This window comes from Suricata suricatta, chromosome 13 (assembly GCF_006229205.1).
Source record: "Suricata suricatta isolate VVHF042 chromosome 13, meerkat_22Aug2017_6uvM2_HiC, whole genome shotgun sequence".
Taxonomy (NCBI): Eukaryota; Metazoa; Chordata; class Mammalia; order Carnivora; family Herpestidae; genus Suricata; species Suricata suricatta.
This window is the reverse complement of record NC_043712.1, coordinates 78,767,085-78,781,612: the sequence shown is the minus strand read 5'-3', so window position 1 is coordinate 78,781,612 and position 14,528 is coordinate 78,767,085. Positions and strand designations below refer to the sequence as shown.

At 45.3% G+C, this 14,528-nt stretch overlaps 1 protein-coding gene and 1 long non-coding RNA gene across 3 annotated transcripts in view; one reads left to right on the top strand and one right to left on the bottom strand.

Moving 5' to 3' along the window:
• MAMDC2 (MAM domain containing 2) overlaps positions 1–14,528 on the top strand; it is a 152,936-nt gene that overhangs the window by 95,789 nt on the left and 42,619 nt on the right. For both annotated transcript variants that reach the window (XM_029920793.1, XM_029920794.1), the window contains exons 8-9: positions 403–546; positions 2,703–2,968. In XM_029920793.1, the coding sequence (XP_029776653.1) occupies positions 403–546; positions 2,703–2,968 (410 nt within the window). The remainder of the gene's footprint in view (positions 1–402; positions 547–2,702; positions 2,969–14,528) is intronic.
• LOC115276711 lies at positions 126–5,572 on the bottom strand. Its single transcript, XR_003902056.1, has 3 exons — positions 5,523–5,572; positions 3,714–3,754; positions 126–658 (listed from the first exon to the last, which is right to left on the bottom strand). It is a non-coding gene; the product is annotated as an uncharacterized LOC115276711 (long non-coding RNA).

The window sequence follows — 14,528 nt, the reverse complement described above, 5'->3', positions numbered from 1 at the left end:
GACAAAAATTAAGAATTCCTCAAAATCTTTACCCTTTTCTTCCTCTTTAATTTTGTATGAATGAATTTTAAATTGTGAAGAAGTATGTGAATGATTGCTCCCAGTCTTTACATTATGAAAGGAAGTGTCTTTTGAAGCCTGGTACTTCTTTATTTTTTATAGAGAAAATGAACAGAGCTCCTTCCCTCCATCCCTTTAGGGAGGAAGAGAACAATCTTGCTGTTGTGCTGACATGTTAGCTTGATGCTCACCTGCCAGCATATCATTAGGGCAAAAATATTGTTGCGTGTTTTCTGTATTCCGTCTCCCCTGGCACGAATGTGCATACATTTGTCAACCTGTTGATGCAGTCCCTTGAGACCCTAGAGTCTGGCTCTTTAACTTTGGTTCTCCTTTATTCAGAACTTCCTTTCAGTGCCACAGAAGCCAGCTGCGATTTCGAGGAAGATCTCTGCAACTTTTATCAAGATAAAGAAGGTCCAGGCTGGACCCGGGTGAAAGTAAAACCAAACCTGTATCGGGCCGGAGACCACACATCGGGCAACGGTAAATCGGGGGTCTGTGGCCGTGGGGGCTCGGGGGCTGGGCTAGTATTCCTGCTCCAGCACCGTCCTCTCTCCACGCCCATCAGGATGGCAACTTACACAAAACCGGGCAGCTGCAAAAAAGCAAACACAATTGGTAACCTTGTGTCTTGTGTTCGGCCTCTTTCTAAAACTTGGAATGCAATTTGCCAGCTGCTTAAATAGTCAAACCTTTGGAAATTATCTTTTTCTTCCTTTCACATGGGGAGGTACCTTTATTTATTTATGTTTTTAGTGCATTTATTTTGAGAAAAAGAAAGAAAGAGAGAGAGCGGGAGCAGGAGCAGGGGAAGGGCAAAGACAGAGAGAAACAGAAGCTCAAGTAGGCTACCGCACTGTCAGCTCAGAGCCCGATGGAGGGCTTCGTCCCACAAACCGAGAGATCATGACCTGAGCCGAAATCAAAAGTTGGATGCTTAACTGGTTGGGTCACCCAGGCGCCCCTATGAAGAAGCACCTTTAAAAAGCTATTTCTTAAAGCTATTAGATTCCAAGTATATGAAACATCCAGAATAGGCAAATCCATAGAGACAGAAAGCAGATTAGTAGCGGCCAGGGGCTGAGGACAGGGGATGGGAAGTTTCTGTTTAATGGGTATAGAGTTTCCTTTTGGGGTGATAACAATGTGCAGTGGTGGTGACTGCCCATCGTTGGTGAATGCACTAAATGCCACGAAGTGTAGGTTTTAAAATGTTTAAACTGTTAATTATATGTTGTGTGTAATGTACTCAATGAAAAATACATTGTAGAGCAAGAGAAGCTAAAAGAGCTGTTGGAAGATGTCCGGGGGCAGGGCATTTGATGGTTCTGTCTACAAGGAACTCTAGGAAACGAGTTTGAACTCCCGTGTATAAGGATTACCTCCCTAATCACTTGGATAGCATCCCCTGTGAAGCCCACTCCCGTAGAGATGGGTGCCAAGAGCTTGTTTTCAAGGGTTGGTGTCTAATTCATTTATTCAATGGCTGTTTATACACTGGGCACTGGGGGTGTGAATACACTGGTGAAACTTATATTTCAGAGCACCTTACTTGTACAGGACCCAGAAAGGGCCTTGAAAAGGGGACCTCACAGTTTTATACCTGTCATTGTGTATTCTTTCCTAACAGTCATTTCAACGGGCAAGAGAAATGTTAGACAAATATATACACAAATTTCCATATAAGGTACGTGCTGTGGAAGAAATGAAGAGTGGGCTCTGAGAGAGATTCGGAGAGAGAACCTAATTTTGGTAGGAGATCCTGGGAAGGCTTTTCTGAGGGGAGAGGGTATTAGCCAGTAGAGTGGAGGAATCCAGGCAGAGGGAACAGCATCTGAAAGTCCTGGGAAGAACTGGACACCCTGAGCAGTTGGAAGGTTAGTGTGGCTGCACTGAGGGCAGGAGAGTGGAGGAAAACCAAGAGGTAGACCATGGTGTAGCAAGCCAGAGTGAGCATTTGGGAGTTTTTTTATAAAGGAAATGAGAAACCATTGAAAGATTTTAAGGAAGAGAAGAGTAGAATTAAATTCAGGTTACAAAAACATTGCTGTGGCTGTGGATGGCCCCCCCATACCGATCTGCTCAGGTGGCCCAACAAAGTAGCACAGACTGCGTGACCCAAACAGCAGAAATGTATTTCCTCACAGGTCTGACGGCAGAAACTCCTAGATCCAGATGCTGTCAGGGTTGGTTTCTGGTGAGACCTCACTTTCTGCCTTGTAGTTAGACGGCACCTTCTCACTGTGTCCTCATGGGGCCTTTGCTCACACGGACACATGAAGAGAGAAAGAGAGGCGCCTGGGCAGCTCAGTAGGTTAAGCATCCGACTTCAGCTAGGGTTGTGATCTCCATGGTCTGGGAGTTCGAGCCCTGCATCGGGCTCTGTGCTGACAGCTCAGAGCCTGGAGCCTGCAAGGGCAAGGGAGTCCTTGCTCTTTGCTGCTCCCCTGCTCACAATCTGTCTCTTTCCCCACACACACACACACAAAAAATAAACACTGAAAAAAATTTTAAGCCTCTGGAAATAGCCTCTGTTGGCAAATGTTACTATTTTAGCCAAATTTTCCCACTTGGTAATCTGGGCTAGATTATGTAAACTTTTCAGTGCTGATTTTGTGGATGTTCTGTCCCTTTTGCAGGGTATTACTTGCTGGCCAACACGAAGTTTACATCTCAGCCTGGCTACATTGGAAGGCTCTATGGTCCCTCCCTGCCAGGAAATTCGCAGTATTGTCTACGTTTTTATTATGCCATCTATGGGTTTTTAAAAATGAGTGACACCCTGGCAGTTTACATCTTTGAAGAGAACCATGTAGTTCAAGAGAAAATTTGGTCAGTGCTGGAGTCTCCTAGGGGTGTTTGGATGCAAGCTGAAATCACCTTCAAGAAGCCCATGCCAACCAAGGTACAGTGCGGCCAGCAAAACCCTTTGTTCACCTTGTTTCTGGGCTGGGTTAGTGAATTTCTGTTTATTTTCAACTGGCCGATGTGTTATTTTTCTTCTGTGCAAACTGACAGCCCACCCCCCCACCCCGCTACACTGTATCCGAGCCTCACAGGAGTTCTATTCTATACAAGTTCTCTCAGCTTTCTGTGTCTCGGAATAATGGCCGCCTAGAGGGTTCGCTTGCTGATTTCTTAGCTTCCCTGAGAATAGACAAGACTGGGAATACGTAAATAGTCCAGGTTCACCAGCTAACCTTTAATTTGAAACCCGAAGTCTCTCTCTCTCTCTAACACACACTCTATACACGTGTGCCCGTGAGAATACTAATTACTTTATTATACTTGATAATACTAACTTACTTTGAAAAGGTGAAATCAGTTGAGTGTGGTTTTATGTTGAGGATTTAAGGTCAACAACCTAAAGCTTTACCTTTATATATATTTTGGGGGAGGGGGAGGACGTGAGCCAGAGACGAGCAGAGAGGGGGCCACAGAGGATCCGAAGCAGGCTCTGCGCTGACAGGCAGACAGCAGCAAGCTGATGCAGGCTTCGAACTCACTACCCAGGAGATCATGACCTGAGTTGAACTCAGATGTTCATTTGACCACGCCACCCAGGTGCCCCTTGAAAGCGTGATCTTAGCCCAGGGTAGGGAAGCTCTGTAAAAAATGAAAGCCAACCCAGACAGAGAGAATTTACTTACAAGGGTACCAATCCAGTGAGGAGAAGGCAAAGGGATCTTTCCTGCAAGAGGAAGATAAAAGAAAACTAGAGTCTTCGAAGTTTAACTTCAACTCCTAAACTTAAGGAAGCTTTGCAGAAGCAATAAATTCTGTCACCTACAACCCAGATACCAAACCAGTATGGGAAAATCTGGGGTTTTTTCACCCCGCAGCAAATCCACACTCTGAGCAAGAATGGTCTCAAAGAAAGATAAGAAAGGTCCCTTCCTTCAAACAAATGATCCCCACAATGGGAGCTCAAAAAAAAAAAAAAAAAGCTGTTAAATGAATGGATCAATCAGTTGATCACCCGTATTAACTAGGAATTAACCCAAAGTCCAGATTCCCTCGGGGAAAGGTGTAAACCGGGAAGAACAGTGAAACTGTTGTGCCCAAGTTTGTAATATCGCCCCCCAAAAAAAGACCAGAGACTGTCAGGGAGACCGAGTCACACCTGCAAAAGCAAAGGGCTTTATTACCAGCTGCTTAAGCTCAGGTTCACAGACTCCACTGACCCGCTGGCCACGTGGAAAGCGAGCCCCCGACAAAGGCAGGGTAGGCCTTTTATGAGTTTGGGAAGGGGAGTTACAGGAAATGATGACACAGGCACAGCGCTCCAATCCCTACCCCCCCATCAATACTGGCAGTTGTGGGAGCCAATCACAACATTCGGAGTATTGACCAATCAATGGGCCCAGGACCCCCACATAGGGTGTGACTAGGCCCGCCCCTTGAAAGGTCAAAGGTATCAGCCGGCCTCTCCCGATTGGGCGCGGCAGGAGTTGTCCCTCCTTAATGTGCGCCCTTTCCTACGGAGAAGCCGGCACCTTCCCCTTTAAGTACAGGGGAAGGCTGAATCGGACCTAAGTCCTTACAAAGCCTTCTTCACAAATGTTCATGGCTCAGGATTCTCTTAGTTATAACCCTCCGGACAGAATCATAACTTGATCCTCCCATAACTTTCTGCTGTAGAAATCTGGTACGCCCTCCCCAACACAGTGATTCCTGGTTACTTTCAGTCCATTGGAATACCCCCCAGGGCATAGTTAAATGTTCACAATGATTAATCCAAGATCTTTAAAATTTTTATAAAGTTCTTTTCCATTGCTAGGCGAGACGAAATTGTGCTTATCAGGGCAGGACTGCCTCTGGGACTTACCGACTTCTAGAAGGGGTTGAGCCAATTTATGATACCTCTAGAAGAATATAAACATACAGGTTTCACCACAGTCTCGTGGGTGCAACTTCTATTATTTTCATGCCAATTAAATAGACAGTGTTATTGTAGGTACCCCCTTCTTAACTCCTTCATACTTTGATCACCTGATAAAACACATACTTGGCTCACCTCCTGGGTAGTAGGGGAAGCTGGGTGATGAGTCTGGTGCCAAGTCGCTACTCCGTCCTAGTCTAGACTCCTACTCTAACCTTATTGCCTAGCCAATTGCAGACATTTCTGAGTGAGCCCATCTTCCCATAAATGTCATCTGACATTGCCAGTATCATTGACTTTGCTCTTTGATATGTTAGTCCTGGAGGTAGGCAAGCCTCTTTGCCTCTTAGGGATCCCAAAGGCTTAAATTACTACCCAGTATCAATTATTTAACTCTGGTGAATGGTTACGGTAACACACACACATGAGCAGACATGTACGGGATTCACATACTCAAGGATGCACCAGAAAGCAATGCAAGTTTTGTTATACTCCGTACTCCGTTTTGCGAATGTTTCTTAAAAGGTGGGGGATATAATAAGCATTTTATTTACTCATTTGGCTTTCATTTACTTACTCATTTATTGGCTCCTTTATTCAACCAACATTTCTTAGATACGCGCTCTGTGCAGGGGATATAAAGATGAATGAGGCTCAGATCCTGCCCTTGAGGAGATGACAAAAGATAAGAGATCAAGATACAGATATGTAAGCAGCTAACAGCTGTGCAGTCTCACTGTCTCATAAAAGGGAGAACAACAGAGTCCTTCTGTCGATTGGACATAGAAAAGACAATACAGGCAAGGCCCTGCTGATCTGGTCTGTGGAGGGTTCAGCTCAGGCCACCTGGACTCTAATCCCTGCTCAGGACCCCACCCTCCCCACTCCACCCTGCCCCCCCTCCCCACTCCACCCTGCCCCCCCCCTCTACTCACACACCCACGGGGTGTGTAGGAACCTGCTGGCTTCTTCAGGGGGAGTCCCTGCTTGTCCCTGACTCCCGTGGAATGGGAGCAAGCCCCCCGGGCAATAAGGATCCGGCTGGGCAACTCACCCTTTTCCTCTTTGGCTGATTTTCATCCCCTCCCAGTGGCCGCCCAGTCCCTCCCCGACCACAGAAGGAAAACTGGATGTGGATCCAGTGGGGGCAGGGAAGTGCTTACCGGCTTGGAAAGAACTAGTCATGGATCTGGCCCCAAAGCCCATGAGGAAACGGTACAGCTCACCACTAGAAAGCTCTGGACACATGCTTGAAGGTAGCCCCTAGTTTTTAGCAGGTCCCAGCTCCTCAGGGAGTGAGAGAGAGCCATCTGATGGCCACCACAGGCATGCATAAGTAAGGCAGGAAACTACAGTGGACTTAGGGAACATATGCAGGTGGAAATATGGTACAGACAATGTTTCAGAGAAGAGAGCAAATGAAAAGTCAGCTGCCCTCACGATTCCCTCCCCCTGAATTCAAACTCTGATTCAGCATCTTTTTCTGATGGCTTTCTTCCTGATTTGGGGACATGGTCCACTTCAGTTTTAAATATTGTATTTCCACCTCTGTTTCTTGATTCATGAACTTGAGTAGTATTCCCTGCTATGAAAGAGAAGGACTTCAGCTTATTTATATATACGAGTCCTCCTTTTCTCTCTCCTCACAATTTTTAGTTATTTTTGAGAGAGAGAAAGAGAAAGAGAAAAAAAGTACAGGAGGGGTAGAGAGAGAAGGAGACAGAGGATCTGAAGCAGGCTCCAGGCTCTGAACTGTCAGCAGAGCCTCATGCGGGGCTCAAACTTGAGAACCTCCAAATCATGACCTGAGCTGAAGTCAGGTGCTCAGCTGGACACCACCACTCCCTCCTGCCGTGGGTGGTTGCACACCTCGTTTCCCCCGCCTAGACTCTTCTTAAGTCAGTCATGGCTTGAAACCTCACTTCCACGGAGAAGGCTTCTCTGTCCCCACTTTCCAGCATCAGCATCTTAAGGCTTTTGTTCATCATTTTGGAGACAGTAGAACATGGTGATGAGCAGTGTAACCCAGGAGTCTCTCTGGTTTCAGATCCTAATGCTACCCTTTGTGGGCTTTGCAATCTTAGGACTCTTAAAAGTGAGATGTAATTGACATGTGGCAATGTATTCGTTTCAGGTGTACAGTATAATGATTCAATGTCTGCTTATACTGTGAAACGAACACAGTGAGTCTAACCCGTATCAGCCACACAGCTACAGATTTTTTTCTTGTGATGAGAACTTTTAAGATCTACCCTCTTAGCAACCGTTAAATATGCAATACGGTGTCGTTAACCACAGTCGCCAAGCTGCACATGACATCCCTATGACATTTCTTTTACAACCGAAAGTTTGTACCTTTGACCCGCTTCATTCATTTCACCCACCTTTCACCCCTCACCTCTGGCAACCACTGATTTGTCTTCTGTATCTATGAGCTTGGCTTTCTTTCCTTTTCCTTTTTAGATTCCACATATAGGTGAGATCACATGCATTTGCCTTTCTCTTATTTCTCTTAGCATAATGCTCTCAAGGTCTGTGTTGTTATAAATGGCAAGGTTTCATTCTTTCTCGTGGTTGGATGACAGTCTCTTTCTTTTTAAATGTTTATTTTTGAGGGAGAACGTGAGCAAGCAGGGGAGGGGCAGAGAAGGAGGAAGAAAGACGATCTTTAGTGGGCTTTGCGCTGAGTGCCCGATGTGGGGCTCAAACTCACAAACCATAAGATCATGACCTGAGCTGAAATCAAGAGTCGGGTGCTTAACCAACGGAGCCATCCAGGTGCCACGACATGCTCTTACTCTTTTGAATCTGTTTCTTCCTTACTTTTCTCATCTGGAACCCAAATCCTAGCAGCGACTCGGCTTGCAATCTCTCACTGATTGTGGGATGACTTCCAGATTCTGGCTTTCAAACAGTACTTGCTGACCCTCTGGGAAGCTTTTAAAATGTCCACTGTCCAACTCCCCATTAAAATATAACCAGAGGCGCCTGGGTGGCCCAGTTGGTTGAGCGTCTGACTTGAGTTCAAGTCAAGATCTCACAGCTCAAGGGTTCGAGCCCCGCCCGGGTCAGGCTCTGTGCTGACAGCTCAGAGCCTGGAGCCTGCTTCAGATTCTGTTTCCCCCTCTCTCTGCCCCTCCTCTGCTCATGCCCTGTCTCTGTCAACAATAAATAAACATTAAAAAAATAAAATATAACCTTTATGAGAACAGGGACCTTTTCAGTCTTGTTCACTTCTGTATCTGCGGCTTGAACACTGTGCCAGATGCAAAGCAGATTATCAGGAACATTTGGTTCAGTGAATTTAGTTTGCTATCTTTGTGGTCAGTGACTATATAGATAAATAATGAAAAGAATAATGAAAAGTAAATGAATGAGCAAACTTTCTAAGGCCAGTATGTGGCAGAGCAGGGTTTCACCCACGTCTAATCCAGGTCTGAAGCTCTGAAGGTATCTTTAGCTGCTCAGCATTTCTATCCAATCCCGGGGAAGCCTTGTTCTTGGGCTGCAGCATAAAGTGAGTCTCCCCAGTGTGCCTTGGGGGCATAGGTACCTTCTGTTATGTTATTTAACTCTTACCACCTTCCTGCAAGGGAAGTGAGGTGTTTCCTTTTAGTGTCCTCCGTCCTAGAATGCAGAGTTAACCCGACCCAAGGTCATGTTCTGCTAGAAGTGAACGCCCTAGCTCAGGGCTGAATGCACTGTCGGACAGGGGCCTTCTCTGCCTCTGCTTCATGTCCTCACCAAGCGTGAGGTCACGTGTGAGAAGTGGGGGACCAGCCCAAAGAGAGTCCATGGCTATGATTTTGTACCTGTTCCCTAGCTCGAAAGCCTTGTAGTTGAGTTGGCTTCATCCTGGTCCTAATTCTCACAGGTGGAAACATTGGGTAGATATGTCTGAGTATCTATGCTGCATATCCAAAATAATAATAACCCCTTACTTTGCACTGCTAGTTAGTATAACCTGCTTTCATGAATGAGTCGTGGGAGCCAGAGTCTAAACTTTTAGCCTCTCTCTGCATGTTTCTTTTCTCTTATTCCTAATACCTATACGTTACCTGATCTGTGCCTTCCCGGATGCCTTCCGCTCTGGATGCTTCCATACCTTTCTTTCCCCTGGTAGTTCTTCCCCAGCCATTTTAAGGACAGTGGGCTGATTCCGTTAATAAGCCCCTGCTGTTTCTGTAGGTGGCCGTATGTCCGATGGAAACTAGAACATAGAGCTCTGTTGAAGGAATGGTGGCAATGGCAGCAAGGTCCCCGAGGCCGTTCTAGCAGAGTAGCTGTATGGACGGATTCTGCGTGATGCTGTCACAGCTGCCCACAGAGACTGGAACTTGCGTAGAACACTTTCCACTTTCCCATTCTAGGATGGAAGACATGCTAAGCACACAATGTGCTCTGGTGCTCTGGCACCCTAGGAAGAAAGGAATGTCGCCCCATTTAACAGAGGAGGAGAGCTTAGGTAGAGAATTCAGGACGGTGGTCAGTAAGACCAAAGCTGGCAGAGCTGAGAGGTAAATCCAGGGCTCTCTGAATTCAGAATCCATGATTTTTATACCAGGCCCACGCCCGCCAGTCGTTTCCTGGCTGAACATGTAGAAATTAGGTAAAAAAGAGAGCTCAGCTCTAACTCAAGATTTCTAAAAATTCCCAGAGTTTTATTATTAATGCTCAGTTGTCCAATTTTATAAATAACTTTGGGGGTGGCTGCCTGGCTCAGTTAGTTGATTAAGCGTCCGGCTTTGGCTCAGGTCATGGTCTCACCGTTCTGGAGTTCAAGCCCCACGTGAGGCTTTGTGCTGACAGCTCAGAAAGCCCAGAGCCTGTTTCGGATTCTGCATTTCTCTCTCTGTCTCTGCCCCTCCCCCACTCACATTCTGTCTCTCGGGTGAAAATGAACCAACATTAAAAACAAAATTAAAAAAAAAATAACTTTGGCTCCTACAGGGGATGAGAGTTCATGGTGGATCAGTGGAGACAAAAGCGAGGTGCAGGGCAGAGGGAGGTGCAGGGCAACGCTTAAGAGTTCTTGAGAGCGGGTTCTCGACCGCTTACACCTTCATAATTCAGACTAGTCATGTGATCTTGCTGAGCCTCGCTTTTCTCCATAGGTAAAATGGGTATATTATTAGTACCCACCTCAAGAGATTATGGTGAAGAGCAAATGAAACGCATCAAGTAAAGCATAGCACCTGGCACAGAGTTGGCATTTATTAAATTAACTGAATCCAGACAGAGGGAGAGCGAGAATGAGACTAAAGAATATCTTTTCCAGGTCCTGAATGTCGCAAGATTTCATAGTCAGCATCACTTTAGTATGTGGATAATTTTGCGCCTTGATTTTTGCTGCGAAGTATTCTTTAAAAATTGGGTCAGAGTTAAGTCTTTATTTAACTAGCACGAGGCTTTCTTAATGAAATGGCTACTTTTACAATCACAAGACGCCCACATAAGTTTTTTAATGTTTTAGAAACATTTTGAAAGGGCATGTGTCATGAAATGGTTTTCCTGACCTGTTTTTCCCCAGCACATTACTAAATGGGGGCAGGAAATCAGGAGTTACCTTGGACCTCGGTACACTAGGGACAATAATGAGGAGAGGGAACAATTCACTCCAAAATGCTTTTCCTAAAAACCAAGTGTCAGGAGAGAGCAGAGAGTCATTGTCAGGAGTTCTGTAAAGGTGAAGCACAAACATTAGCCTTTATGTGTTTAAATTCTTCATTTATTATGCCCAGTCACTGCAGCTTGTATATTAGGTCCTGCAATAGCTCCTGGCCTGAAGTAGTTTTCTCTTTAATAAAGATCTTCAAGTGGTCTGTTAATTAGAAGCTCAGGGAACAACTCAATACTGTGTTCATTAAATATTTCTTTTGGAAAAAATGTTAAATGGCCTGTTAATGAGAGAATTTTGGTTTCATCCAGGACTAGCTTAATGATCAGCATATTAAAATGGTAAAACTGGGGCACTTAGGTGGCTCAGTCGGTTAAGCATCCAACTTCGTCTCAGGTCATGATCTCGCTGTTTGTGGGTTCGAGTTTCACATCAGGCTCTGTACTGATTGCTCAGAGCCTGGAGCCTGCTTCAGATCCTGTCTCTCTCTGCCTCTCTCTCCCTCTCTCTCTGCCCTTCCCCAGCTGGCACTCTGGCTCTCTCTCTCTCTCTCAAAAAGAAACATTAAAAAAATAAAATAAAATGATAAAACCTTCTTAGTCCACATCTTTACTCTGTTATAGGATTAAAAAACACATAAACTTTAAAAGTCCTTTATGGACTTGGAGAAAACCCCCATCTGTCCAGTCTGAGAAAATATAAATCCTTTTTTTTTTTCAGTAGGGCAAGAACTTTATATCAGCACTTCTTAAGATATGTCCCCCAGAGTACAAAGCTTCTGAGTTGTTCCATTGAAAAAATGTTCTGTGGTCAAATGAGTTTGGGGGAACTTTTGTATACTAGATCTCTTCCAGGCACACACGGGAAGATTCACAGTGCACAGAACATGTTAGAAACTCTGGTGAGTTCTAAACTATAGAACCTGCTGAACCTCGTGTAAAGTGGCAGTTCCTTCAGTGTTTTAACACAGATCTTGTCTCATGCGGCCCCTGTTGGCCTCAGACCCCTAGCGTAGCGTTTAATGTGTTATATTGAAATTGTCCACTTACCTGCCCATCTGCATTAATCAGACCATAAGCTTCTGGAGAAAAGAGAGTCTTGTCTTATTTAGTTTTAAATTTCTAATGGGAACACAATTTCTGTAAGAAGGTGAGCACTCAACAGATGGTTGGAAAGGGGAACTGAGCCGTTAGTGAATAGGGGTTGACGGCAAGGAGGAACACAGAAGCCCAGGGAAGAAGCAAGACGAAGTGTTTCTGCCTTTGGGTCACAGAAACCATAATCGCTAATAGCCCAGCACCCGAACAAGTTGTTCTGGGAGGAATATGAGTGTGAACACTTACAGGCAAGAGTATTTTCCTGGAGCAGATAAAAGGACACACAGAGGCACGTATATGTAGCGTCTGGTTTGGGGCTTTTTATGATGTTTGTTAAAAACCAAAAGCTTTAACTCTTTTGGAAACAACTTCCCACCCCTTTCATCGAACCATTTCCCTATTCCCAATGGCTGAGAGGAGGTTTTGCCAGGCCTCTCGACTTTCCGGATGCCTTCCCTGCCCCCCTCCCCCCCTGGTGCATCTTCTCCAGCTTCTGTTCTGTGTGCCTGGTCAGTGATGCTCACTTCCGCCCCCAGTCCTTCTGGCTTCTCCCTCCTTTGTCCTCTCAATTTCTGGGACTGCTTGGTGTCTACTTTCATCCCCGCCCCCCGCCCGCCTCCCCGCTGGGGTTCTCAGCAGAGCTGGAGAAATAAGATTAATCTCCAGCGTCCCCTCCCTGCTTCTGGGAAAGCCTTCGACTCACCTCAGCTCTCACTCCCTTCCTTCTGCTTTCCCCGCCCCCAGATGTCCAGATTCATCTTCACTTGCCGCTTTCCAACTGGATCCTCCCGCCTCAGGGTTAGAGCATGACTTGAAAGATTCATGTTCCAAAAGGATGAAGGCTTTTAACACCAACTCCTTCAATTCTGTTACTGTCTGAATCCTCACCTGCCGCTCTCGTTTGCCCGGTGCATACGACAGAGAAAGTATTGTCCGTGCTCTTAGTCAAAGCCAGCCCGTCCGTCTATCCAACCTGCCTCCTCCGGGACTTTTCTTCCTAAATTATTCCTCTCTCAAAAACCTTCAATATCCACGAGTCCTTTATACACTGCCCACATATGTTGGCCACACAGATGAACAACAGACCTTCCTTTTACCTTTTACCCACTTAGACTGCCACCCTGCCTCATGTTTTGTCTTCAGACTTCATGGAAAATGCATCTTCAATTACTATCTATGCTCTGGTGCAATTTCTCATTCCTTAAATGCTCGCCTCCTGACCCCTGCCTTCCTCCCACAAAGGGTTCACCAACTCCAAATATTTTCACTGACCATGCAGGAAATCATCATGAGAAGATCACCCTTTCCTCAAAGTCCGTCTCAAGTGCTCCTTCCTCTCTGAATCTTTTATAAGTCATAACTTGAGTCTTACTTGTTAGAATGGGATTTGTGGCCAAGGAAGACTTGCCTTCCAGTCCTGACTCGGCATTAATTACGTAAATCAGAATATCATGTCACTCTCTAAGTAATAAGGGCATGTTTTAGGGTGACCACATATTATATCTTTAGGCATCTTAATGTCAGCAACTGTCTTTTCATATCGTGTAGCATGGTCCTTGTGGATAGCTCTCTCTAGCTCCTTATTTCCTCTTATGATAATTTTCATTTAACAAAAAAAAATTGGAATTTAAGTCTGTGATTTGGATTCCTGCTTTTTAAAAAAATTTTTTTTAATGCTTTTATTTATTTTTGAGAGAGAGAGAGAGAGAGACAGCGTGAGCAGTGGAGGTTCAGAGAGAGAGGGAGATACAGAATCTGAAGACAGGCCCCAGGCTCTAAGCTAGCTGACAGCACAGAGCCCTACTCGATGCTCAAACCCACAAACCGTGAGATCATGACTTGAGCCGAAGTCATACGCTTAACTGACTGAGCCACCCAGACACCCCTGGATTCCTGCTCTTAAAGTCTTCTTTTTAACTTTGCCCTTTAATGATGAAAATACCATTAAATGTAAAGTATCCAGGGTTCTGGGGTGCCTGGGTGGCTAAGTCAGTTAAGCATTCAACTCTTGATTTCAGTTTAGGTCATGATCTCATGGTACATGGGTGCAGGCTCCGTGTGGGGCTGTACACTAACAGTGCACAGCCTGCTTGGGATTCTCTTTCTCTCCTCCTTCTCTGCCCCTCCCCTACTCTTATAAGCTTTAAAAAATATATCTAGGGTTCTGAAAGTTTTAAGGGCAATACTTAGAAGTTCATCCAAATAGAAAAGCAAGTCTAGTAAGTTCCTGATTTACTAGAGAGATTTATAAATAGGTGGCCATTAAGTATCAAGACACCCTGCTATAAAGGGATTCAGGAACCAGAAAACCAATGTGTAGACAAGATACATGAGAGGAGATAGATTTCCTGTCACATTTCATGATGTCCGGAAACACTGAGAAATGGCCGTACCAGAATGTTAATGTCTCGGCATAATTAAAGCAGGGCCGCTGAGTGCCAAGTAGAAATAGCAAGAACGTTGACTCCTGACAAGGTAATCAACACATTATATAACAGATTAGGGTCGTTCCACACACAGAGCAAGGAAATTTATACTGCCACGTGGAAAACGTTTTAATGTGGAATTGAACAGAGGGGCTAAGTATGGAAAAGGAGCTTCCTTTTGAGGTTTTCAAGCTAAGCTCAGGGTCAAGGGTCAGTCCAGGAATTCTGAGTTACTTGAAATACGACCAACACAGGGTTGAGCTCCTCTGGCTTCCTTCTCCTTCCTTGTAGGTGCTTGTTGAAGGCTTCTGCATTTCATGTCAACTTACGGGGGAGTGACTGGGCAGACTGGCACAGCTGCTGGCTGCTAACACAGCTTACAGGAGGGTATCATTTGTGCCCATGCATTCTTCTAGAACTTTCCCCAGGAATTTATCTCAGGG